The following is a 24,131-nucleotide window of genomic DNA, read 5'->3' as shown; positions in this document are numbered from 1 at the left end:
ACAGGAGGCGGAGCTTATGCAGTGATGGAAGCAATGGGGAGTGGCTGTAAATACAGATGGAGCTCTGCTTGCTGGCCCTCTGCTCACCTCCTGCTGTGCAGCCCAGTTCCTAATAGACCACAGACCGGTACCAGTCTGTAGCCCAGGGGTTGGGGACTGCAGAGTTAAGGTGTCTCTAAAACCTCAGCTCTGGCCCAGCTTCCCCATAATTCCTCCTCCCCAAAGAGAAGGATGCACAGGCAGAGAGAGCCGAGCCCTGGGAGGCCTGAAACCTGCATCTAGTCCTGGCTCTTCTTCCTTAGGCCTCATTTTCTCCCTCTTTAAAATGAGCACGGAACCCCAGATGATCTCTAAGGACTCTTCCTGCCCTGACAGTCTGAGATCTCCCAAACTGGGACCATGGACTGACCCTCAGCCTGCCTTGGGGGAGACAGCAAGGGAAGAGGAAAGCACTAACCTTGCCGGGGGCCGGGATGGGGAGTACAGAAACAAGCTTCACTCTGAAATAGCAGACATGTATATATGTGTTTGCTTTTCTTCAGAGAGAGTGGTTCATAGATAGTCTCAGTTTCTCAAACAGGTTAATGACTTCTGCTCGAAACTGGCAACGTTTAGAGCATATGTTTGCAGTGTTTGGGAAGATTTGGGGACACAAGCACTCTCCTACTTGGAACAGAGGATGCAGCCCTGTTTCCTATTGCTGCCATAACAAATTACCACAAACTTAGTGGCTTAAAGGAACACAAACTTATCCTACAATTACGGACATCAAAAGACAGCAGTCTTCTAACAGTCACCAGGCTGAAATCACGGTGTTGGCAAAGCTGGTTCTTTCCAGAGGCATCGGGAAACAATTCATTCCTTGCTGCTGCTTGCTTAGAAGCAAGAGGCTGCTGGGTCGTGGCCACATCACCTCAGTCTCTGCTTCCAACCACACACAGCCTTCTCCTCTGCCTCCGGTCCTCCTGCCTGCCTCCTATGAACCCCTGCAGCTACACTGGGCCCACTGGAAAACCAGGCTACTGTCCCTGTCTCAGGATTCTTAATCACATCCACAAAGTCCCTTTTCTGATGTAAGGTGACATATTCGTAGGTTCCAGGGATTAAGATACAGGAGGAGGGGTGTGTGCTAACATTCAGCCTACCACAAGCCCTTTGGGGAGGAATCAACATTTTAAATAGTCACATCCTTTAACCTAACAATTCCACTTCCAGAATTTATCCTACAGGTATAACTGTAGACACGTATAAAGAGGTATGTTCAGGGATGTCCACCACAGCAGAGTTTATAATACTTAAACCTAAAAACAACCTGTCCTTCTGATAAGCAGTAGAAATGTAATTAAATAAATGAGGAATATTCATACATTAGAATTTTCTAAAAAGATACAGTATTCTAAAAATGAAGTATATTCATATGCCTAATATGAAAAAGTCTCCAAATTACATTGCAAAGTGGAAAGCAACTTGAAACACAATCTGTATAATGTGATTCCATTTTTAAAAAGAATGTACACTTTTGTGGGTATATGTCTGTAATTTCTGGATGGATATCAAAGAATCTGTTAATGGTTAATAGAGTACCTCTTGGGTGTAGGGTAGACTGAGTACTTTTTTTAATTGTTTATTTTATGTCCTTCTGAACTGCAATTTATTTATTTTTTTTAACCGAGCATGTGTATGATTTGTAATTTTAAAAACATATGATCTGATATCCATTCTTCTCAGCAAGAGAACGGTGAGGAAGATGGGGTCACAGCTCTTCCTGTAACTTCAGCCCTCCATGTCTCCTCTCCCTCCCACCGCATCCCCCTTCTGCCTCCAACTCCCTCCTGCCCAAAGAGGAAGGTTAGTATACAATCGTAGAGCTCTGGTATAGACAGGCTTGGGTTTACATCCCAGGGATACCACTGACCAGTTTTGTGGTCTTGGGCAAGACTCCTAACCCCAGTAAACCTCATTGTGAAGTGGTGATAATACTACCTACCTCGCAGAGTCTATGTGAGGATTAACATTATGTATATTAAGTCCTAGCACAGTGCTCAGCACTCACGGACTTGTAGTTATTAACAACGCATAGCATCTACTTAGAGAAGGTGGTGGGACCCAGACAGTCTGTACTTCAGTTCAACAAACGTGTCTGGAGTGTCTTGGGACCTTGTGTCATTAGCACTGAGGGTACCAGGATTAATAAGGCAAGGCTGGGCTTCCAAGGAGCCCCTGTGTGGTGGGAGACACAGTCACATAAATAGATACCATACAAAGCGGTAAATATAAAACCCTGGTGTGTATGGGATGGCAATAATATTGAGAACAATAATGTGTCTTGGTTACAAGCAGGTGTTGTGAAGCCCTCAAAAAAGTCTTGTCAAGATTTCTTTGTGCCATTCTGAGGGCTAGAAATGTTCTATATCTTATCTGGATGGTAGTTATGAGGGTGTCTACATATATAAAAATCCATGGATCTTGGCACTTAACATGTGTTTACTATTCTCTGTGAAGTTCTGCCTCAAAAAAATGTACATTAAAAAATATACAATTTTTTCCCCTTGGTCAAAAGCCCAGGGTTATTAACCCTGAAATTCAGTGCAAAGTTGTATGTGCCTCTTTATGGGGCAAGTGTTGACCATTTTTGTCAGATTCTTAAAGGGATTTGGGGCCACTAAAAAGTTAAAAATTACCAGCTGAGGCCCTTCCCTAAAATGAGGAACACTTACTCCTGGTTCTGCTGGGTTCGACTAAAGGTCAGACCCCTCTATCGGACCAGGTTTTCTGGGTATGTAGGCCTTGAGAAAAAGAGGCACAAACATATTAACCAGCTGGTTGCAGAACAAACAACTACATTTTTCTTTGGGGAGCAAAATGCAGATAATTATCACCAGTTGATCTTCAGTGCAATTAAAAAAAAAAAGGCGTGGCACTTTATTGGCCCAGCGCTTTGGTCTGCAGCCAATCCCAAGGCGGGCAGCTGTGCCCCGCCCTACTGGGCGGAGATCTATCCCTCCTCCTAGCCCCTCCCTGCATCCCCTCACCCATCAGGGCGCCCCGTCTCACACTGGCTGGGCGGAGGTCCCTGATGGTACAGGGGCAGCTTAGCCCCCTTGCCTCACCTGACAAGCTGTGAAGAAACAACCCACGCTCTGGATTCCTTTGGGGTCCCTCATCCCGGCCTGGCTCACAAACCAGAATTTCCAGTGTGACTGTGTTGGCAGACAGCTAAAGAGCAGCAAAGAGGTTGGGCCTCTCCCTGCTGTGGATCTGCCCACAGGGGAAGGGCAAGACACCCAGTCTTCAGTCTCTGTCCTTGGAAGGGGGCAGGTAGAAGGATGCATCTCAGAGAACGGAGGCCAGAAATTAGAGTGGAAGCCCCAGCGAAGGGAATCCTGAAACTGAAACCCTAACCCCATCTATTGAGTTTATATGGATGTATACCAGCCCCTGTGCTATATAAATGTTTTGAATAAAAGAACGGGCTCTGAAGCCTGGCTTGGCCACTTTGCAGCTGTGTGGTCTCAGACAAGTTGCTTACCCTCTCTGTGTGTTAGTAAGCCCGTGTAATATGGGCATAACATTAGTACCTGCCCCAAAGTCTTTGGCATGACTTTTAAACTGGGCCCTGCCTAGCCCTCTGATTTTTTAAAAAAATTGAGATATAATCCACTTACCATAAAGTTTATCCTTTTAAAGTGTACAGTTCAGTGGGTTTTAGTATATGCACAAAGTTGTTCAATAAGCACCACTATCTAATTCCAGAAAATTTGTATCACCCTAAAAAGAAACCCCATACTCATTAGCAGTCACTGGCCATTCTCAACTCCCCTCAGCCCCTGAAAGCCATAATCTACTTTTTTGTCTTCATTGATATTCCTATTCCGGACATTCCATATAAATGGAATATCATGTGGCCTTCTGTGTCTGGTTTCTTTCACTCAGCATAGTATTTTCAAGGCTCATGCACGTTGTAGCATGTATTAGTACTTCATTGCTGCATGTGGCTGAATAATATTTCAATTGTATGAATGTACCACACTTTATTCATTTGTCAGTAGACATTTGAGGTGTTTCCATTTTTTGGCTATTATGCAAGATGTTGCATAATAGTTGTTGTTTCATTCTCTTGGGTATATAGTAGGAGGGGATGGTTTTACCTTGTACCATTCTCCCCTCCCCCTCACGAGGCCCTTCCTTCTGTTCCTCCAGCAGACCAGGCTTCCTCTCACCTCAGGGCCTTTGCACTAGCTGTTCCCTCTGTCTGGAAGGCTATTCCCTTGGATTTTTTTGTATGGTTTACTGCTTGTCAATCAGATCTCAGTTTAAATATTGCGATCTTGGTGAGGCCTTCCCAGACCATTTTATCATTCATTCTCTTCCCCTTACCCTATTTTATTTTCTATTTATCTATCCATTACTATACTTTAATCTATTTTTTATTTATTTGCTTATTTGTAGCATATCCACCCCTTGTAGAATTAAGCACCATGAGAACAGGGACCTTGTCTGCTATGACATTAGCTATCCTTGGTTGCTAGAACAGTGCCTGACATGCAGTAAGCACTTACTAAAACATTGATTATCATTACTTTGTGCCTCACGGCAAACTTAGAAACCAAGTACCATTATCATCCCGTGTTACAAATGAAGAAACTGAGACTCAGAGGAGTTAAGTGACTTGGCCAAAAGCATGCACCTAGAAAGTGCCATCGCCTGGGTTTGAGGCCAGGACTACTTGGCTCAAAAGCCGGCGCTCCTTGTATGATGCTATACTGCTTATTCCAGCTCCTCCTCCTTCCAGACCTGTCTGTTCTTGCAAATTGACAATTCCAGTGAGGACTCCTCTGAGCTGAGACAAGAGACAGGGAGAAGAGGCAGAAATGTGGAAATTTTCCAACCTGGCAGCACCAAGAGGCCTGGTCCTTACGCGGGGACGTGAGGGGTAGAGCGCTCACCTCCTGGAAGCTTCGGCTGGAGAACAGGCCTCCCCTGAGCTGCCTGCCAATCCCCGGGCTCCTTCCAGCAGGCCCTCGTGAGCCCTGGAGAGCAGTAGGCTCTCTCACCACCAGTGCCACGGTTACTCAGGTGCACCTCGTCTTATGCAAAACTCCACCAGGCATGGTGATAATTAACTTCTTACTTGGTGCCTGGTGTTGTTCTAAACACTTTTCATATATTAACTCGCTGGATCCCCAAATTAGCCTCATCGGGTATGTACCATATTATCCCCATGTAACTGATGAGGAAATTGACACCCAGGGTGGTTAAGCAAACTGCTCAAGGGCACAGGGCTAGAGATGGTGGAGGCAAGATATAAACTCAGGTTGTTTGACTCAAGCTTTCCTCTTTTTACCACTATTCTACACTGTATCTCAACAGTGAATTTGAGAATAAGACTTCATTTACAAAAGGATTCACCACTGGCTGGCTATGTGACCTAAGCTCTAAGCCTAAGCTCTCTGGCACTTATGACCTTATGTGCATAAGGGGAAAAGAATCAGCTTCCCTCCATGTGTGTTCCTTAGAAGACAATGTTAATATGTATTATGGGGGTGGGGGGGAATTCCATGGTAAATGGGATTTGGAACACGATGGGTTACACTAAATTAGATAGGATCCTTTAGATCAGGACTTCTCAGTGCCTTTAATATGCTAAGGTACAATGGGTATATCCAAGAGAGAGGTTGAAGGTATAGCATTTCCCAAACTTTATTGAACACAGAACAATGTGGAGTGGTATTCCATGGAACACAGATTGGGAAACACAGCTTGTTTGCAGGAAAAAGTTCATTTTTCCTGCAATCAGACAGGATTCTCTTCCCTTTCGCTACTTTCCCAGGCTGAGGAGAGAGGAACTGTAAATACTCATCAACTTCAGGCCTGTAGGGGACCATTGGTGCATTTAGCATGGAAACAAAGAAAGGGAACTCATTTGTTGAGCACCTACTATATGCTAGCTCTGTGATTATGACTTAGATTGTTGTTCATGATTCTCAAAACAGCCCTTTGAAACAGGTTTTATTTTAAAGAAGGTGGTATGATGTTGCAGATGAAAATGTTGGCTTTGCAGTCAGATAAACATGAGTTCACATCTTAGCTCTGCCATTTGATAGCTATAGATAGCTGTGTGAACTTGGGCAAGCCACATACCTTCTCTGTGCCTTGTAAAATGGATAATGCAACACCTACCTCCTAAGGTTATTTGTGAGGCTTTGCTAATATCACACATGGAAAAGACACAGAATCTGCACATAGCAAGTATTCAGTAAGAGGTAACTTTATTATTATCATTATCATCATCATTATTCCTATTTTACAGATAAGACAGCTGAGGCCCAGAAAGGGTAAGTAACTTGACTAAGACCACACAGCTATTGTGCGTGGCCCAGGTGAGACCCATATGCAACCCAAACCTGCTCTTCCTCCCCAGGGTCCCTGAAAAAGGCTGAACCAATTTTATTTGAGCTTGCAAATAAAACCTCTCTCCCATGCCGCACCTCATGTCACATGCCACTTGCGAGTGAGTGAAAATTTCCCCTTGAACTCAGACCTACCACCGATGCAGGGGTGCTCAGACCCACTTGGCAACAACGTGCCCATGTCCCAAGGCCCTGACAAATGGGCCTGGAGAACTGGTCCTGAGCCTACCGGCATCCCTTCGTGAGCATCTCCAAACAGGGAAGTCTCCGGCCATTCTTCTGAACACGAAACCAGCTCTGTGGCCACTGCACACGTTGCACGCCCAGGAGGCCACAGGCCCCCCCACTGTCAACCTGGGATCTTCCGAATCCTAGCCTGGGTGGGGGATGCCTCAATCGCTGCCACAGGGGAGGGGGTGGCAGGGAGACAGCATGGAGGCTGAGGGGCAAGGTCCCAGGCTCCAGGCCTGAGTCAACAAAAGAAGCCGCTCTTTACAGAGCTTTGTATGTTGTCTTTCTGTGTGACTTTCTGTGTGGAAAAAAGGTGTGCGGTCTACCTCCATCCCACCAAAAAGAAAAAAAAGTTTTAAAAACCACTAATCTAGTCCTTCGCTTTCATTGCACATATTGGGGAAACTGAGACCCAGAAGAGAAGGAACTGCCTTAGGTCCCCAGTGTGTTAGTATAGGCAGAATGGGACTAGCATTCACATCTCCTGGCTGTTTTTATACCAGCCTCTCAAACATCAGAGTCTGAGTTTATGTTTTCAAAAACCAAAAGGGAAAACAATATTTGTTGTTTATTTTCAAGTTGACTGTAGAATCCCTGTGGCCACACTCAGAGCTCACTGTGTTCCTACCCTCCCTGTTCCCACATACCGAACGCTACAGGTCCAGATGGATGCAGGGGATGAGGGTCACTACAGTTCCCTCAATCCCCCACCACAAGGTTGCTGGCCCGAGGTTCCCAGTGACTCAGAGAAGCAAATGGTGGGGAACAAGGAAGTCAGAGCAGCAGGTGCTCTGAGAATCCGCTCAAATCCCAGATTAGCTATTTATTACCTGCGTGATCTTCAAGAAGTCCCTTGACCTCATAGAAGCTCACTGTCACCAGCTGTAAAATTAGGACAACTTCATGCCCTATGAGGTTACCGTGAAGTTCATGTACCATGAAGTTATCCTAAAGTGGGATTGCTGTAAGAATCAGAGGCTGTGCACGTAAAGAGCCTGCAACATAGAAGTCATGCAAGTAATAGTTCTTAGCAGTATTATCATTTTAACTGGAGCTGGGTTTTGATAAGATCTGAAGTTCATGCACATAATTTAAGTGCATTAGGCTCCCTGCACACCCACGTCGAGGCCAAGCAATGCTGCCCTTCCACATATATGCGTCGGCGTGAGCTCTGCCCTCTGTAGTACTGTGACCCCTCCCACCTGTAGGCAGATGTCCTGATGGGAGAATACCAAAGATGGAGTGAGATAAGCATGAGAAGAATGATAAGAAACTGGCTCTAACATTAGCCTGCCGGGTTTCATCATGGCTCCACTATTTAATTGCAGACGAGTTACTTAACCTCCCTGGGCCTCACTTTTTTTTTTTTATCTCTACAATGGGAATAATAACAGTACATAATTCATAGGCTTGTTGTGAGGACTAAATGGGATAATATGTATGAAAACCTTAGTGCATTGGCTTATCTTTCAAAGGTGGCCGAAAAGGCCAGGCGCGGTGGCTCACACCTATAATCCTAGCACTCTGGGAGGCTGAGGCGGGCGGATTGTTTGAGCTCAGGAGTTCAAGACCAGCCTCAGCAAGAGCGAGACCTTGTCTCTACTAAAAATAGAAAGAAATTAATTGGAAAACTAAAAATATATAGAGAAAATTAGCCGGGCATGGTGGCGCATGCCTGTAGTCCCAGCTACTTGGGAGGCTGAGGCAGGAGGATCACTTGAGCCCAGGAGTTCGAGGTTGCTGTGAGCTAGGCTGACGCCACGGCACTCTAGCCCGGGCAAAAGAGTGAGACTCTGTCTCGAAAAAAAAAAAAAAAGAAAAAGTGGCCAAAAAATACTAATTCATGATTTAGTCTAAGGTCTTCCCTTTCTGCCCAGAATGAAAGCAAAGAGGGAAATAAAAGTGCTGGATTGGGATTCAAGTGACTTTGAGTGAAGTACTGATTGGGCCACAAATTAGCCAAGTGATGTTGTACAGGACCTTGCCCCTCTCTCTGCCTCAGTTTCCCCAACTGCAAACCAAGGGGGTTGGATTAGGTGAGCCCTTCTAGCTCTGACTCTGAAGGAGGATTGACAAGAAAGTTATATGGCTGCCCCCTGTGGTTTCCGGATGGCCCCAGTCTTCCAGCTACCCCATATAGAGAGGACCAGGAGGGGACCAGAAAAAAGGCTCTGACCTCAGCAAACCAGTGTGTTGGTTAAGAGAGCTGCTCTGGGAGTTCATGGTCCCAACTTCGAGTTCTATCTCTGTGTGACCTCGGCAAAGTCACTCCACCTCTCTGAGCCTCAGTTCCTTCCTCTGTAGAATAGGATTTAAAATAGTACCCAGAGTAAGAGATTGTAAAGGGCACACAAGCTAATGTCTGCAAGTGCTTAGCACACAGAAGGAGAGTTCAGTAATAGAGTGTTGTTTCAATAATCATTATTGATGCCAGTTGCTCATGGACCCCATTGTCAGGCATGGTGCTCTTCTTAGAGCCTGACCAAATGTACATATGTCCATTCCAAGCATTATTTCTGATGTCACCAAAGCTCTTTATGAGGCCAGCAGCCATCCTAGGGACATACTCAGAAAAGAGTGGGCCAACCTCTGCAAGCTGACTGTCCAGATTCCATGACTCCCCATCAGCCTGAAGGAGGTGACAGCCATCTGTCCTTCCCCACCCTGCCCAGAAGACCAGCTCTGCAGGGCTGAAAGGGACTTCAGATGATATCTTGCCCAGTCCTCTTACCCAGGGTAGGATGCAAGGAGGAAAAATGACCTACCCAAGTCTCACAGAGTGTTACTAGACCTAGGACCCTGAGACGGTATGTGTAGTGTTGAAGAGTATCTGGGTTTGATGCTTAGCTTCCCAGCTTGCAGGCTAAGTGTTCTCACAGGACTTTGGTTTCCTCATATGGAAAATGGTAATAATGACAGATCCTGTTTCCCAAAATCGTTGCAAGGATTAAATGAGCATGCATATGACATACAGTAAGCCCTCTATAAATAGCATTAATATTATTCATGTCTCTATTCCCCCTCTGGTACTCTGACCACACCATACTGGAAAAACTCAATGCATTGATTTTTGGATTTCCTTTCAGTTGGGAAGCTGTGTGGAGTAGCAGAGTTGGTCTGGGGTGCTGGTCTGAAAACCCAGCTGGGGCCCTGACTCTGCTCTCTGCTGCTCTGTGACCTTCTGCTGATTGCTTTCCCTCTCTGGCCCTCAGTTTCATCCTCTATAACAGCACTGCCCAGTAGAAACATAACATGAGCCACACATGTAATTTAAAATAGTTTAGCAGCCACTTTATAGAAAGTAAAATGAATAAGGAAATTTTTTTTTTTTTTTTTTTTGAGACAGAGTCTCGCTTTGTTGCCCGGGCTAGAGTGAGTGCCGTGGCGTCAGCCTAGCTCACAGCAACTTCAAACTCCTGGGCTCAAGCAATCCTTCTGCCTCAAGCCTCCCGAGTAGCTGGGACTAGAGGCATGTGCCACCATGCCCGGCTAATTTTTTCTATATATATATTTTTAGTTGTCCAGATCATTTCTTTCTATTTTTTAGTAGAGATGGGGTCTCGCTCTTGCTCAGGCTGGTCTTGAACTCCTGACCTGGAGAGATCCATCCGCCCTGGCCTCCCAGAGTGCTAGGATTACAGGCGTGAGCCACCGCACCCGGCCCTGGACAGGGAAAATTAATAATAATTTTACTTGACCCAATACAGCCAAAATATTAGCATTTCAATATGTACTCAATATTAAAAAATCATTAATGATATATTTTACATTATTTTTTCCTTAGTAAGTCTTTGAAATCTGGGTGATTCTCAACCCAGGGCAATTTTGGCAGTTGTCTGGGGATGATTTTGTTTCCAAAACCAGGGGGTAGGGGGTGGAAGTGTGTGTGTGCTGCTGGCATCTAGGGGGCAGAGGCCAGGGATGCTGCTGAACATTCTACGACACACAGGACAGCCCCCCACAACAAGGTGATCTGCTCCAACATGCTCACAGAGGCTGTTTTACACCTGTGGGATGTCGCCATTCTGATTAGCTGCTTGTCGAATTCTCAGTAGGCACATGTAGCTGGTGACTACCATATTGGATGGCACAGCTCTATAACATAAAGCATTTAGGCATACACTTAGAAATGTCAACTTTTTAGGAACTTGAGTTTTGCTAAATTTTTTTTTTTTCTGCTCATCTCTGAGTAATTGGCCAAAAGAATTGTGGCTAGGTCACAGTCCCTAGCTGGCTAAGGACACAGCCCATCTGTCCTGGCTGGTCAGACCCTTCTAAAGCTTCCCGCCCTCCCCAGGGAGACGGAGCCTGGGACAGACAGGGAGCCCTGTTGTTCTTCTCTGGGGAGACAATGCCGTAGGCCCTGCTACCTGCCTGACAGGGCCATTGTGGCTCGGGGAGAAAAGGGCTTTGTCAGGACAGCAGCCGAGGAGCCTGCAGTTCAATGGGGCCCTTTATGTCTGCGCTGGTGAGATGCTCTGCTGCCAGCCCTGGGGAGGCCCAGCCCCCTCCTGGAACACATGGGGAGCCTGAGGCCCAGAGAGGGTGTGGAAAGCCCTGCAGTGGATCCCAGCTCCCTCTACCTCCTACCACTGACCTAAAACAAGAACTTCACCAAGCTCTGAAAAGGCCTGTCTCAAAGCACAGGATGGATTCATGATTGCCCTTAACCCCAGACAAGGGGGGCCCTGCCTTGGACCCTGAAATTTAATGGCTCCACAAATCACAAACACATATAAAAATAAATGTATTGAATAACACACATGGGCATCTCTGTGTCTCAGGGTCTGGGCTCAATTCTGGCAACTGTAGTCGTAAACGTCCTCTCTGTGATTTAAAAAGTCAGCCACTAAGAGAAGCTACTAGATATTGTGTTTTCAACACACACACACACACACACACACACACACACACACACACACACACGGTAACTATGTGAGGTGATAGATGTATTAATTAGCTTGATGGTGGTAATCATTTCATAATGTGCACTTATATCAAATCCTCACATTGCACACCTTAAATACATATAATTTTTATTTGTCAATCACACCTCAGTAAAGTTGGGGGGTGGAGGGAAATGTCAGGCCGGAGGGAAATACTCCATGTCTCTTTGCGCTATGTCCTTGGAACAAAAGCAATCGAGTTTGAATGCAATGAGAGTTTGAGAGCTGTAGCACGGCCAGTTCAGAGTGGACACTGTTTTGTAGCACAAGGAAGATCTGAACATCAGAAATGCTTAGGGAAGAGAAAAGATAAGTTCAATTCTCTTGTCAAATCCTCCCTCTCAGGTAGCATGGGTGGATACATTTTTCCATAATGAAGTATGGTTTTCCAGTAGGACTGATCATCCCGTTTCTTATTGCTCTGTGTTCCAACTCATACTGGTCTTAGAGGTACTCACCTCCATTTGAACTCGGGCAGGACACCCCTCCAAAGCCAGGGGCAGGCCTGGGTGCACTTAACGACCCATGGACTTGTACGTGCTCTGTTGGCAATGGCTGTTACTTCCCTTTCTCTTTAAACTCTTCCCTACCCACCCCTTCCCCACTCCCCATGGTGGTTCACATCCATGGAAAGGGGCAAGAAGGGGGTGTCTCATTTGACAGATGAGGAAACTGATCTTTACGGAGAATAAGCAACTTGTTCAAAGTAATTCAGCAGGCTAGGGGAAGCCCCCTGCTGGGACAATCCATCCTTCCAGGCCCAGCTAGAAGTGTGAAAGTGGACAGTGGAGAGTGGCAGCTGAGAGGACAGGCTTGGGGGCAGAACAGCTGTTTACGCCTGGCTCCTTCATCCACTAGCTCTGTGACCTTGGGAGCAAGTATCTCAGAGTATTCAAAATATGGTTTTTTCTATTCCTATACAAGATGTTAAAATTAAGGGAAGATGGTGACAAGTATATGAGAACTCTCTTGACTATTTTTGTAACTCTTCTGTGAGTCTAAAATTGTCTCACAATAAAAATTTTTTAAATACAATTTTCCCCCATCTGCAACATGGAGAGAGTAAGGGTGCCGGCCTCGCAGGAGGCTTCCCAGGACAATGCCTGAGGGCTTGGTACAGTGTCCCCCAGTGAAGACTCAGTAGTTGACTGTTCCTAAAAGCCAGGAAGCCGGTCACCAGCACTGTCAGAACGGATCACTGCTTGCTTAGCAGCCCCAGCCCTCTCCGCCCCAAAGCAGGAGTTTATTTCAGTCTAAAATGCCAGATGGCTCAGTGTGGCCACGACAGCGTGTTTGATCCTGGCTCTTTGAGACTCCAGGCAAAGTTACTTGATCACTTCGTGCCTCAGTTTCCTTTCTGCAAATAATAAAAGTATGTGTCTCGTGTGGTTGTCATGAGGATAAAGCGCACTGGAATTTTTCAGTACTTAGAACTCTGCCTGGCCTATAGCAAGCACTGCTTGAGTGTTTTTATGGTCCCGTCAGTGTTCTTCTAACTTGTTTTTTGCTGTTCCCCACAGTGACAAATATACTTTCCATCACTACTCACACACACACACACACACACACACACACACACACACACACACACACACAACTTTTCTAAAATAGTAATTTGGGAAACATTAGTCTCTGGAGAGTTGATCCCATTGTTTTCCCCATTAATATATAAGGTCCCTGGGGGACAGGGAATAGTCCTACTCATTTTGGTCTCTAATCACTTCGTTTCTTTCTTTCACTTAATTTACCAAGCCCCTATCATCCATTCGACATAAATGCATATTGAGCATGTATTGGACACCTACTATGTACCTGTTGCCCCCTGGTGCCGGCACGGATCACACCTACATTGAATGAACGAACAAGGGAGGGAAGGACGGCGGGAGGGAGGGAGGAACGGAGTGAACGCAGGTGCACCCTTCCCACCCCTGACCTGCCACTTCTAGCTGGCAGGGAAGCTGTCCCCTCTCCCGCCATCCAGGGGCCCACGAACTCTGTCTCTGCGGATGGAACTGGGTGCCGGCCCAGGCGTCCCGGAGAGGCGGCGCCCGGGACCCGCCCCCTCGCCGCTTGCCCCAGGTGCGGTGACTTGGTGGCTGGGAGCCCGGCAGCGTCCGCACCCCGGGAGGGCACGCGCCCCTCTGCGCTGGGCCTCCAGTCGCCGGAGTCGCCCAAGACGTCGGGTGACTCCTCCCCCGGGGACCCTCCCTTCTGGGGCGTGTCATCCTCCCCACCCCTGGATCCAGACCCAGGCGGCTTCTCGTGCGCGCGAGCCACGCCGGGGACAAGTCGCGGCCACCTGCTCCGGAGCCCGCGCGCCCACGGCCCATGGAGCTGCGGGTCAGCAACGCCAGCTGCCAGAACGGTGCGTGCGGCGGGCAGGGACCGGGGAGGGCTCCGCGCCTCGCGCCTTCCCTCCGCGCCCCTCTCCTCCTCAGCCTCTCCTGCCCGGGCTCCCAGCGGGGAGGGGACGGTCAGCACCGGCTGGCTCCCACCCAGCCTTGAAGATCAGCGTTCTGGCTGAGACTTCACCTCCACCTTCGCAGCTGGGGTGGCTGAGAGGGGTAAGGGGAGGAAAGGGACCTATGGGGGGAGGCATTTTGACTGGAGCAGGCAGCCTGAGAGGTCGGGGTTTTTTACTGTACAGTTGCTTCAGATTTTAGTACCTGCCCAGTTTGGCCTATCTCTCTGGGTCACCGCGAGCGCCACCAAAGATGGAGGGGACACAGAGACTCACCGCCCCCCATGCTACACACATCATTTAGAAAAGAAACGGAAAGAACCTCAGGAATGGATAAGGAAAGCCCCTTGGCCTCATGTTGAGTTCCTACCATAAACCAGGTAGTGGACTAGGCTTGCCACCTGCATTATCTCATTTAATCCTTAAAACAACTCTAGACGGTAGGTAGGTGTTATCGTCTTACTATCCCCATTCTACAGATATAGAAACTGAGGCTCTGACAAGGCTAATAATTTTCTCAAGGGAATACAGTGGGGAAATGGAATATTAGAACCAACCTGTGCTTGTGCTACTATGTTCAGCCCCTTCCTTGGTGTAGCTGCACCTTCCTACCTCATCCTGGGATCACAGCCTGTGAGATATCACTGTTTCTCCATCTTCTTCCCTTCTGGAGTGAAGCTTTCAAAGCCAGCCTGTTGGGTGTTGTCTGACTTTGCTTCCCTGACCAATAAAGCGAGCCATTTCCAGCCTCCTCCTTTCTCCTAGAGCAGAGTGTGTTCTCTAGTCCCGCCATATTCTGGAAGACAAGTCAGGAATCACTGGGCCCAATGCCCAATTTCCAGATGAGCAGAATTGGATTTCCTTTGGCCATCAGCCCTCTTTTTCTTTTCACCATAATGGGAGAACTTGGCTTAAGGCCCGATTCTGAGCCCTTGGGTGCTGCAGGCCTCACAGTGACAGCCGAGTCCCTGGTGAGTCCTTTGGCTCCACCGGCTAGAGATGCACCTTTAGGATCAGGGGAAGGGCATAAGAATGATTTGGGCCTTTCTCTATGGAGTCACCGTCCTTGGCCCACATCCTCCAGGCTCTGGCTCATTTCCTGGGCCCAGGGAACTCCCCAGATTTGGCTCTTGGGCAAGGAGGCGTGAGCCGGAGGAACAGGAGTGAGCAATGCAGAACAAGTCTGATTAGGGACGGAGACGGCTTCTTGTCTCATCTTCCCTTGATTGCAACACAGGTGTTGGAAAGAGAGCTCTCCCACTGCAAAAGACACATGGGTGTCCCCGGATGGGTTCCAGACCCAGATCTACCACCAGCTGTTGGTGTGTCTCAAGCAAGTCCTTCCTCTTTTCAGGGCCTCAGTTTCCCCAGCTGGAAGTAAGAGTGTTAGACTCTTACAGCTCTGTTGTTTGTGGTTCTATGTCATGGAAGAAAGGTCAACACTACCCTTAGTCTGTTCCTCTTAAGATGCCACTCTGCGCTGCAGAGGTGCCAAAGCCAGAGCTGCCTGACTTGGACTTTGGGGCCCTCCGAGGCACTGGCTGGGAGTTCTAGCTTGGTCAGAGAGGTTCTTGGTCCAGACTTACGTTCTTGGCGCAGGGGCTTGGGCCTTTGTGACATACAGCTTGAAAAAGGCCTTCTTCCTCCAGAGGTCACGGACTTAAATGCCTACAGAGACCAGGCATGTGCCAAATGACTGAAGGAGCCAGGCGAGACTCTGGGGGGTTGCAGAGAGCAGGCCCTGTTTAACAGGGCAGGGCTGCCCAGCTACAGCCAGTTGTCGCCTTATGAGAAGGCAGGGCCTAGAAGGTAAGCAGATTTTTTTGATTTTTGAAGTGTAGCCCCAAATCTGAATTTTCATGGGAAATCTCCCAATTTTAAAATGTTGATAACAAATTCATATTTTAAAATACCTCTTAGGAGGCCGCATGAGTCCCCGTTCCCTTCCTTGCTGCCTGCTTTAATTGCGGGGGGCGGCGGGGTTAAGAGCATGGGTTTGGCATCAGATGGGTTCGGAGTCCAGTTCTGACTTTAGCACTTTTTACTGCAAGTGTAGCTTCAGGAAGGTGACTGAACTTACCAGGGCCTCGGTTTCCTCAACTGAAAACCTCGAAATGATCATTGTGCATGTTTCAGAGGTTGTTAGAAACCCTCATGGAAAACCCCAGAGCAGGGGACCATGTGCGTGGCAGCACTGGAGGATTATTGGCTGTTCTTGGCACTGTGTCGTTGAACTTGTGTAGTTCTTCTGACTGAGGGTCTGTCCATTGTGCCTAGGTTTGTCCCTGCCGTCCTCGGTGTTTGTCTCAGAAGGGCAAGCAGTGGTAGGATAGGGCTGATTTGAATTCTTGGGGACTCTAGGACTTGGGGACTCTAGGACTTCTGGGCACGCTAGCCTCAGTTTCTATATCTCTAGAATGGGGATAGTAAAATGCTAATACCTACCTACCATCTCGAGTTGTTTTAAGGACTAAATGAGATAATGCAGGTAAAGGGCCTCATCCACTCCCTAGTTTGTGGTAAGAACTCAAAGACAGAATCCGCATGGGTGGCAGGGACACCAATCCTTTTGCAGCCTGAAGGAGCTACAAAAGGTTCTGAAGGAGAACCCGGGCACTGGCCATAGCACCAGAGGTCTCGCAGCAAGGCCTGGGAATGGTCAGTCCCGACAGACAGGAGCTCACCACCGAGTCATCTTCAGGCCTGGAAGGGCCTGTGGATTCCCCGGCCTCACTTCCTCATGCGGCCCATCAGCGGCCTCCTACTGCGGCTGGAGCTTAGGGATAGTGAGAGAACAGGCCTCTGGGAGGGAGAGAAACCAGGGAAGGATAGGAGATAGTGGAGGCCCACATGCTCAGAGGCTGGGAAGGATTCCTGTGGACAGCGTGAAGGTGGCCCCTGCAGATGTATGGGCCATCTGTGCAGCTTCGTGGTCACACACTGGGGTTCTGGAGTCAGTCTCTGTGTCCTTAAGCAAAGTATCTGACCTCTCATTGCCTCAATGTCCACATCCGCGAAATGGGGATTAAAGATATCACTTACGTGACAAATGGTTATAGAACTTGGATTAGGTCATGCAAGTATGAAGCCCCCGGCTGGAGTAAGCGCTCGGCAGTGTGGGGGCGCAGGGTGTGGGTGTAGCCCTGCAGTACGGGAAGCATGGGGTCTGAAACAGCGGCTGAGTCCAATATTTTTAAAGTGTGCAAATGTTCCCAACATGACTCTCTCACCATGGGCTTCCCATCCAGGCTCCCTGATCAACCTCTACTGCTCCTCCCAGAAAGTCCTGTGCCAGATCGTTGGTGACCTCAGCCCTGAGGCGCCCAGCAACGCCACCTTTATCAGCTGGCAGGAGAGGGTCAGGCAGAGCTATGGCTTCTACATCGGCCTGGGCCTGGCCTTCCTGTCCAGCTTCCTCATCGGCAGCAGCGTCATCCTCAAGAAGAAAGGCCTGCAGCGACTTGTGGCCACGGGGGCCACCCGGGCCGGTAGGCTCCTGGGGGTGGGAGGGGAGGGGTGCAGGGCAACTGAGCCCCCAGCCGGCTTCCCTTCTCAGGGGCTTGGTCTGCAGTGTAAGAGGACAGCCTCAGGTGGATACAAAAGGTTCATTGTCAACTCATCGGGAATCCCACCTGGCAACAGGAGACTTTCCTTTATAATCCAGTATTTCCTGAGAACTTCATGATATGTTCAGTAGAGTGAACATAGGAAGAAGTCTCAGGAACAAACATCAAACACTCCAGGTCTAGTCCTGGTTTTACTTCTTTTTTTTTTTTTTTTTTTTTGAGACGGAGTCTCACTCTGTTGCCCGGGCTAGAGTGCCGTGGCATCAGCCTAGCTCACAGCAACCTCAAACTCCTGGGCTCAAGCGATCCTCCTGCCTCAGCCTCCCGAGTAGCTGGGACTATAGGCATGCGCCAACATGCCCAGCTAATTTTTTCTATATATTTTTAGTTGTCCAATTAGTTTCTTTCTAATTTTGGTAGAGACGGGGTCTCGCTCTTGCTCAGGCTGGTTTCGAACTCCTGAGCTCAAACAATCCACCTGCCTCGGCCTCCCAGAGAGCTAGGATTACAGGTGTGAGCCACCGCATCCGGCCATGGTTTTACTTCTTATCATCTGTGTCATCACGGATAAGTCACAATTTCTCTGCGAAATGGGACTATGAATACCTCTGCTAAGGACAATGTCCAACACCGGGGTGCCCTCACCATCCAGTTGAGCTCTGTTGTGGGCTACAGAAGAATTGTTGAGTCACTGTCCACAAGGAATTTGCTTGTTTGGAAAATAAGATGTTGGCCGAGTGCAGTGGCTCACGCCTGTAATCCTAGCACTCTGGGAGGCTGAGGCGGGAGGATCACTTGAGGTCAGGAGTTTGAGACCAGCCTGTGCAAGAGCAAGACCCTGTCCCTACTAAAAATAGAAAAAAAATTAGCTAGGCAACTAAAAGTAGAAATAATTAGCTGGGCATGATGGCACACGGCTATAGTCCCAGCTACTTGGGAGGCTGAGGCAGGAGGATTGTTCGAGCCCAGGAGTTTGAGGTTGCTTTGAGCTAGGCTGATACCACGGCACTCTAGCCAGGGCAAGAGAGTGAGACTCTGTCTCAAAAAAAAAAAAAAAAAGGAAAATAAGATGTATATCCATAAAACAGTTCTTGAGAGGAGAAGGAAGCATGTGTGAAAGCATTCATTTAATCATCATTTATTGTGTGCCTGCTGTGTGCCAGGGACGATGCCAGACCTTGCTGAGCATTCAGTTGTGTGGGAGAGACAGGTCAATGGGCAATTGTTCTGTAGTGTGTTAGGTGCCATCACAGGAAAGATACAGACTGCTATGGGAATATTTTGGAGGAGCAAGTAAAGCCCAGACTCAGGGGCTTAGGGGAGGTTTTCTGTCACAGGTGATCTCTAACCTGAAACCTAAATGATAAGGAGACAGCAAGGTAAAGGGGGAAAGAGGAAGACACAGTGATCCAGACAGAAGGAACAGCATGTGCAAAGGCTCAGAGGTGAGAGAACATGAGTGATGTGAGAAACTGAAGGTGGCTCAGAATGGTTGGAGCAAGGAAGGGTACGGCCGGCCCCCGAAGGGTCTTGTCACTGGGCTACAGAGTTTGATTGCAATTGCTACGTGACTGAAAGCTTCCAGTCAGGGGAGTGGCACAGTTGAATTTAGGGTTTAAAAAGATCCCTAACCAGGAGATGGAGAATGGATTAGGGGACAAGACTAAAGGCTGGGAGACCAGTTAGGTGAGCAAGAGAACAGCTCTTGGGCCTGGAAGATGGCAATGGCAATGGAGACAAGTGGTGGATTCCAGGGATAGTTTTTGAAGGTAGGATTTACTGGCTTTGATGTTGTCTGGCTTCGTATTAAAAAAAGAGTCAAGGACGACTCAGGTTTTTGACTTGAGCAACTGGGGAGATGCTGGTGCTATTTTGTGAGATGAAGAATGCACAAGGAGGAACAGGTTTACGGAAAGATGATGTGTTCAAGTTGGGACATGTTCTGTTTAATGTTTCTGTGGGACATTGTACTTTGGAAGCAGACGATTGGGGTTCTAATTCTGGTTTCTCAATTGCTGATGATGTGATCCTGGGGAAGAAAAGTATTTTTTCTGTGCCTCAGTTTCCTGCTCTGCAAAATGAGGGTAAGAATACTACCAGCCTCAAGGGTTTTAAGGAGACGTAACGTGTTTAGGAAGATACATAGCACAGAGTAAGCACTAGTGTTAGTCGTGGCATTATTATCTCAGTGGGGAGCAGTGGCCGTTGCTGCTCTATCCTTCACTTCTGGACAAGTGCTCGAAAGGCCAGAGACCTCCCACAGTGCCAGGAAAATTTCTGCTTGTGCTCAGGGGAGAGCAGGGGAGGTATCATGGACTCCCCTAGAATCAGTTTTTTCCTCTAATCTGCTATTTCAATGTCTCCTGCAATTTCAACCCTTAGAGCAAAAATGCTCTTAGAGCTCTTAACATTTATGGGAGATTCTGACCCCTCTAGGAACCTGATGAAAGCAAAAGACGGTCTCCTTAGAAAAGTGGGCATTTCCAAAAAGCAACATATGGTTTTTGGATTTTCACAGAATAGTCTCAAACCCACGTATCACCACCACGACCACCACCACCATTATCATCATCATTGCTCATATTATTGAGTACTGACTACATACCAGGCTCTGAACAAAGCAAACACAATTCCTGGCTTTATGGAGCTTCCATTTTAGTGGGGGAAATGCCAAAAAATAAGCAGATCAACTCAAATTATCATTAATAGTGCCATGAAGGAGAAGAGCTGGGTGTTATGAAAGAGAACCCCAGGGGGAAATAATGAAGATCAGGTGTCAGGGAGGGCATCATAGGGGAAGCAGCATTCACACGGGGACCTGTAGAGTGAGTGTAGGTTTAGGCAAGTATTAGTAGGAAGAGTATTCTGAACATGGGGGAGAAGCATGTGCAAAGGGCTTGAGGCAGAAAAGAGCTAACTATTTTTGAAAAACTAAGGAAAGAGAGAAGAATGGCAGGATATGAGTTTGGACAGGTGAGCAAGGCTGTGTGCATAGTCTTGTTAAGGATTCTGGACTTTATCCTAAGAGCAGTCAGGAGCCCCTACCTAGCCATAAGCGGACTGACATACTATGGTTTACATTCTTAAAAGACCATGGGCTGCAGTGAGACAGATGGGTTATGAAGGGGACAGGAGTAGAATCAGAGTGACCTCAAAGGAGGCTGTTGGCTCAACCCAGCCCAGAGGTGACGCTGCCTTGGCGTAGGGGGTGGTGGTGGAGTGGACACATGTGAGATGCTTTTTGGAGACAGAAGCAGCAGGTTGGACTAGATGCGGAAGGAGAGGGAGAGAGTAGAGCCAAAGAGCAAGTCCTTGGTTTCTGGCTTTAGCGACTAGGTACATTGGAGGTGCCGTTTGCTGAGTTCCATTTGGTGGGTTAGTGGGGAACATTTAAAATCAAGAGTTCCATTTAGAAAAGAGATTGGGATGTCTGTGAGAGATAAAAGGAGATGTCAAGTAAGCAGAGGATATATATCTGGGCTCAGAAGAAAGGTCCAGCCTACAGATACGAAGTCGGGGCACCACATATAGATAGTATTTAAAACTTTGGGATTGGATGAACTCGCCCAGGAGAAGGCCCAGAACCAAGCCACGAGAACACTTAGAGGTCAGGGAATGAGGGTAGAGTTAGGAAAAGTGTCGGAGAAAGTGGCCAAGTTCTAAGCTAACTTTGTGTCCCTTCCCTCTACAGTGGACGGAGGCTATGGCTACCTGAAGGATGCAATGTGGTGGGCTGGATTTCTCACCAGTAAGTGGGTGTGTTTTTTTGCTACTAATAACACTGGCCTGTTAACAGCAGGAATGGAGACGAAGGGAGGGGTGAGTGGGGCATTTTTGTCTGCATTGTGGAAAGTATAAATCTGAGGCCCAGATTCCTAGGGGGAAACTTTGACAACCTTTGCTGGTAGAACATCTTTCCTTCATCTCAAAATCGGTCTTCATCCATGAAGCATCTACCCTCATCGTGACTAGTACAGAGCTAATAACGATGAAGGTGTATTTTCTCAACTCCTCTTGAAGCAGAGGGTGGTAATATCACGGCCTGTTGGCAGTGGACTCTTGGACTTCTACGCGGGAGAAGCTGGGGCTCCTAAAACAACTTCCCTATCCCATAGGCAATTTGATGTGTTGGCCCACTCAGAAACAGCTGGTCTGCCACTCAAGGTTTGTCCAAATTTGTACACGCACACATTTCCCCCACTTTCCAACCACCCTCTTTGTCTATCAAACCCTAACTCTTTTAGGTGGAAAATTGTCCGTGTTTCTATTTATAATTCCCTGAGTCAGGTTTTGAACCCTGTCTTAGTCAGAGCTGTCAGTCATTCACAAATATCCCTTCTGTGCCCCGGGCAATGCAATCGAGACCTGGGTGTACGGGGTCTGGTCTGCAGGCCTGTCCCCTGGGCCCTGGAGATCAGTCCCTGACCCTGCCAGGGGGAGGGGTGCTGCTCTCGAGTCACCCACGGGGTGCCCAAGCTGGATCGATTTCACTCCACCTCGGGATTTGCCCCACTCTCCTGGAGTCCCCAGGCAAGCAGCACCTGGGCGGGCTGGCGGGTAGGGAGCTCACAGTCTGAGTACCCCCCAGTCTGCTGTAGGGCCCCAAAAGGAAAGGTCCCGTTCCTTGGAGATGCCTCCGTGTGATGGCTAAATTGTCTCTCTGGGCACCCACGAGTAGGGAGGGGGAAGGAGAGAATGGAACAATATGGCGTCTGCCGCTAGGCTCGGGTCTGCGCGCAGGAAGGTGCCCCGAGGGGGCTGGGAGCCTGGTGCCCTGTCAGCAAGAGGCCACTGCTCACTGGCGGCAGCCGTCTCTGGGCTGGTGCCGGCAGGTCTCTCCAACCACTCAGGACCCCACTAGCAGTCCCAGATGCAAGGGAGGGGGAAGTTAACCGCTCCACCTACCCTTGTCGCTGGTCTCCAAGCCTCTCCCGGTTAGGCCCTGCTGGCGCCTTTCTCCTTCCAGTTCTCCTCCGCAGCGTCTTCCCGTGGAGTCTCCTGTAGTTTCAGGCACCTTTCCTTCCGACCCTCATCCGGTCTATGTTTCTCTGCTAGTTTATTTTTTTCACTTTCTTCTAAAAATCTGTCTGTTTTGCAGAGACGCTCTGGCTGGCGGCTTTTCTCGTCCGCCATCTTGGTTCTCTCCTGATCCCTGTCTTAGAGCTATCAGTCATCATCTGCTTTCAGGAAGGAGACCCAGGTTGTTCTCTACCAGCAGAGAGGCAGAAAAGCCTGTTTTCAGACTGGAAACTCAGATGAGGAGAACGTAGGCCCCTTGGGAATGGCAGTGTTTTCTAACCATCCGCCTGTCGGTCTAGAGTGCCCACAACTCCCCTAGGAAACAGGGTCCTTGTCCCGATGGGTACCTGGAGAATCAACAGATGTAACTATTTCTTCATTGCTAATTACCACTTTCTAGAACTTAAAGATATAGTCCAAAACATTGGCAGTCCCTGAGACGAACTTAGCCGTGCCTGTACTAGAGGCCAACAGACTTGAAGAACAAGAAGGTTCTACCCACAAACGTGTCATGTGACTTTGGGTTCTGGGCCTCAGCTATACCATCTTTAAAGTGGGAGAATTTGATCAGAATAATCTGGGACTGACCTAAGCAGACTCTCCAGGGAGAGAGCATCAGAATCAGGATTTTGAGGAATGCTGTTCTGGGATTCTACGGGTGGCTGAACGTGGAATGAAGCAGTCTTGACTCAGATTCGCTGGCAATGTAGAAGTTGTGTCCACGCCACCCTAGCCTCTTTTCTCCCTTAATTTCCTAGTGGCTGCTGGAGAAGTTGCCAACTTCGGGGCCTATGCATTTGCACCCGCGACGGTCGTCACACCTCTGGGAGCCCTGAGTGTCCTCATAAGGTTATTGTCCCCTCTCTTACTGTCTCTGGCTCCTTCCTGTTTTCGATTTGTTGAGGCCTGGATTTGCCGCATGGGGTCAACTGCCACTTGCCAATCGGAGAACTGGGTGGGACTCAGCCCCCCAAAAGAGGCAGCTTGCTGTCCAGAGCCCTGGACCCTTGGGTTGTTTGCTGCTGCTTTCTCTTGACTACCCGGGTAATAGAGGGGCAGGCCAAGCCCAAGCCAGTCAGAAGAGCTTCCACCGCTGCCGGGCCAATTGTCTCATGTCAATACTCTGGGGCCGCCATAGAAGCAGCCTATAAGTTGAGAGCATGAGCCCTAGATTAACACTACCTGAGTTCTAATTCTCGCTCTACCACTCAGTAGTTATGTTACCATGGGTGTCACTGAACCACTCTAAGCCTCAATTTCCCCATCTGCAAAGTGGGAATGCTAATTATACTAACCTGGAGGCGTTGTTCTGAGGACTAAATGAGATAATGCACAGAAAATGCATTCATTGAGGGTTTAACTAAAGTTTCTAAACGTATCCTGTGTAATAACTCATTTAATCCTCAAAGTATCTGCACCTAAGGCCAAGAGAGGTTAAGCAAGTTGGCCAAGGTCACCATGTTCCAAGTGGCCAGGCCAGGATTCCAACCCAGGCAGT

The 24,131-nt window shown here is 48.3% G+C and overlaps 1 protein-coding gene across 1 annotated transcript in view; it reads left to right on the top strand.

Moving 5' to 3' along the window:
• The window catches only part of NIPAL4 (NIPA-like domain containing 4), a 55,037-nt gene that overhangs the window by 28,031 nt on the left and 2,875 nt on the right, over positions 1-24,131 (top strand). The window contains 5 exon segments of the mRNA XM_012650379.1: positions 13,667-13,850; positions 13,853-13,952; positions 17,297-17,536; positions 21,306-21,362; positions 23,392-23,482. Coding sequence (XP_012505833.1) covers positions 13,667-13,850; positions 13,853-13,952; positions 17,297-17,536; positions 21,306-21,362; positions 23,392-23,482 — 672 coding nt within the window.

The sequence above is a fragment of the Propithecus coquereli genome, unplaced genomic scaffold (genome assembly GCF_000956105.1).
Source record: "Propithecus coquereli isolate 6110/MARCELLA unplaced genomic scaffold, Pcoq_1.0 Scaffold322, whole genome shotgun sequence".
NCBI classification, from domain to species: Eukaryota; Metazoa; Chordata; class Mammalia; order Primates; family Indriidae; genus Propithecus; species Propithecus coquereli.
The sequence above is the reverse complement of the archived record's forward strand: the minus strand, read 5'-3'. Positions and strand labels throughout refer to the sequence as shown.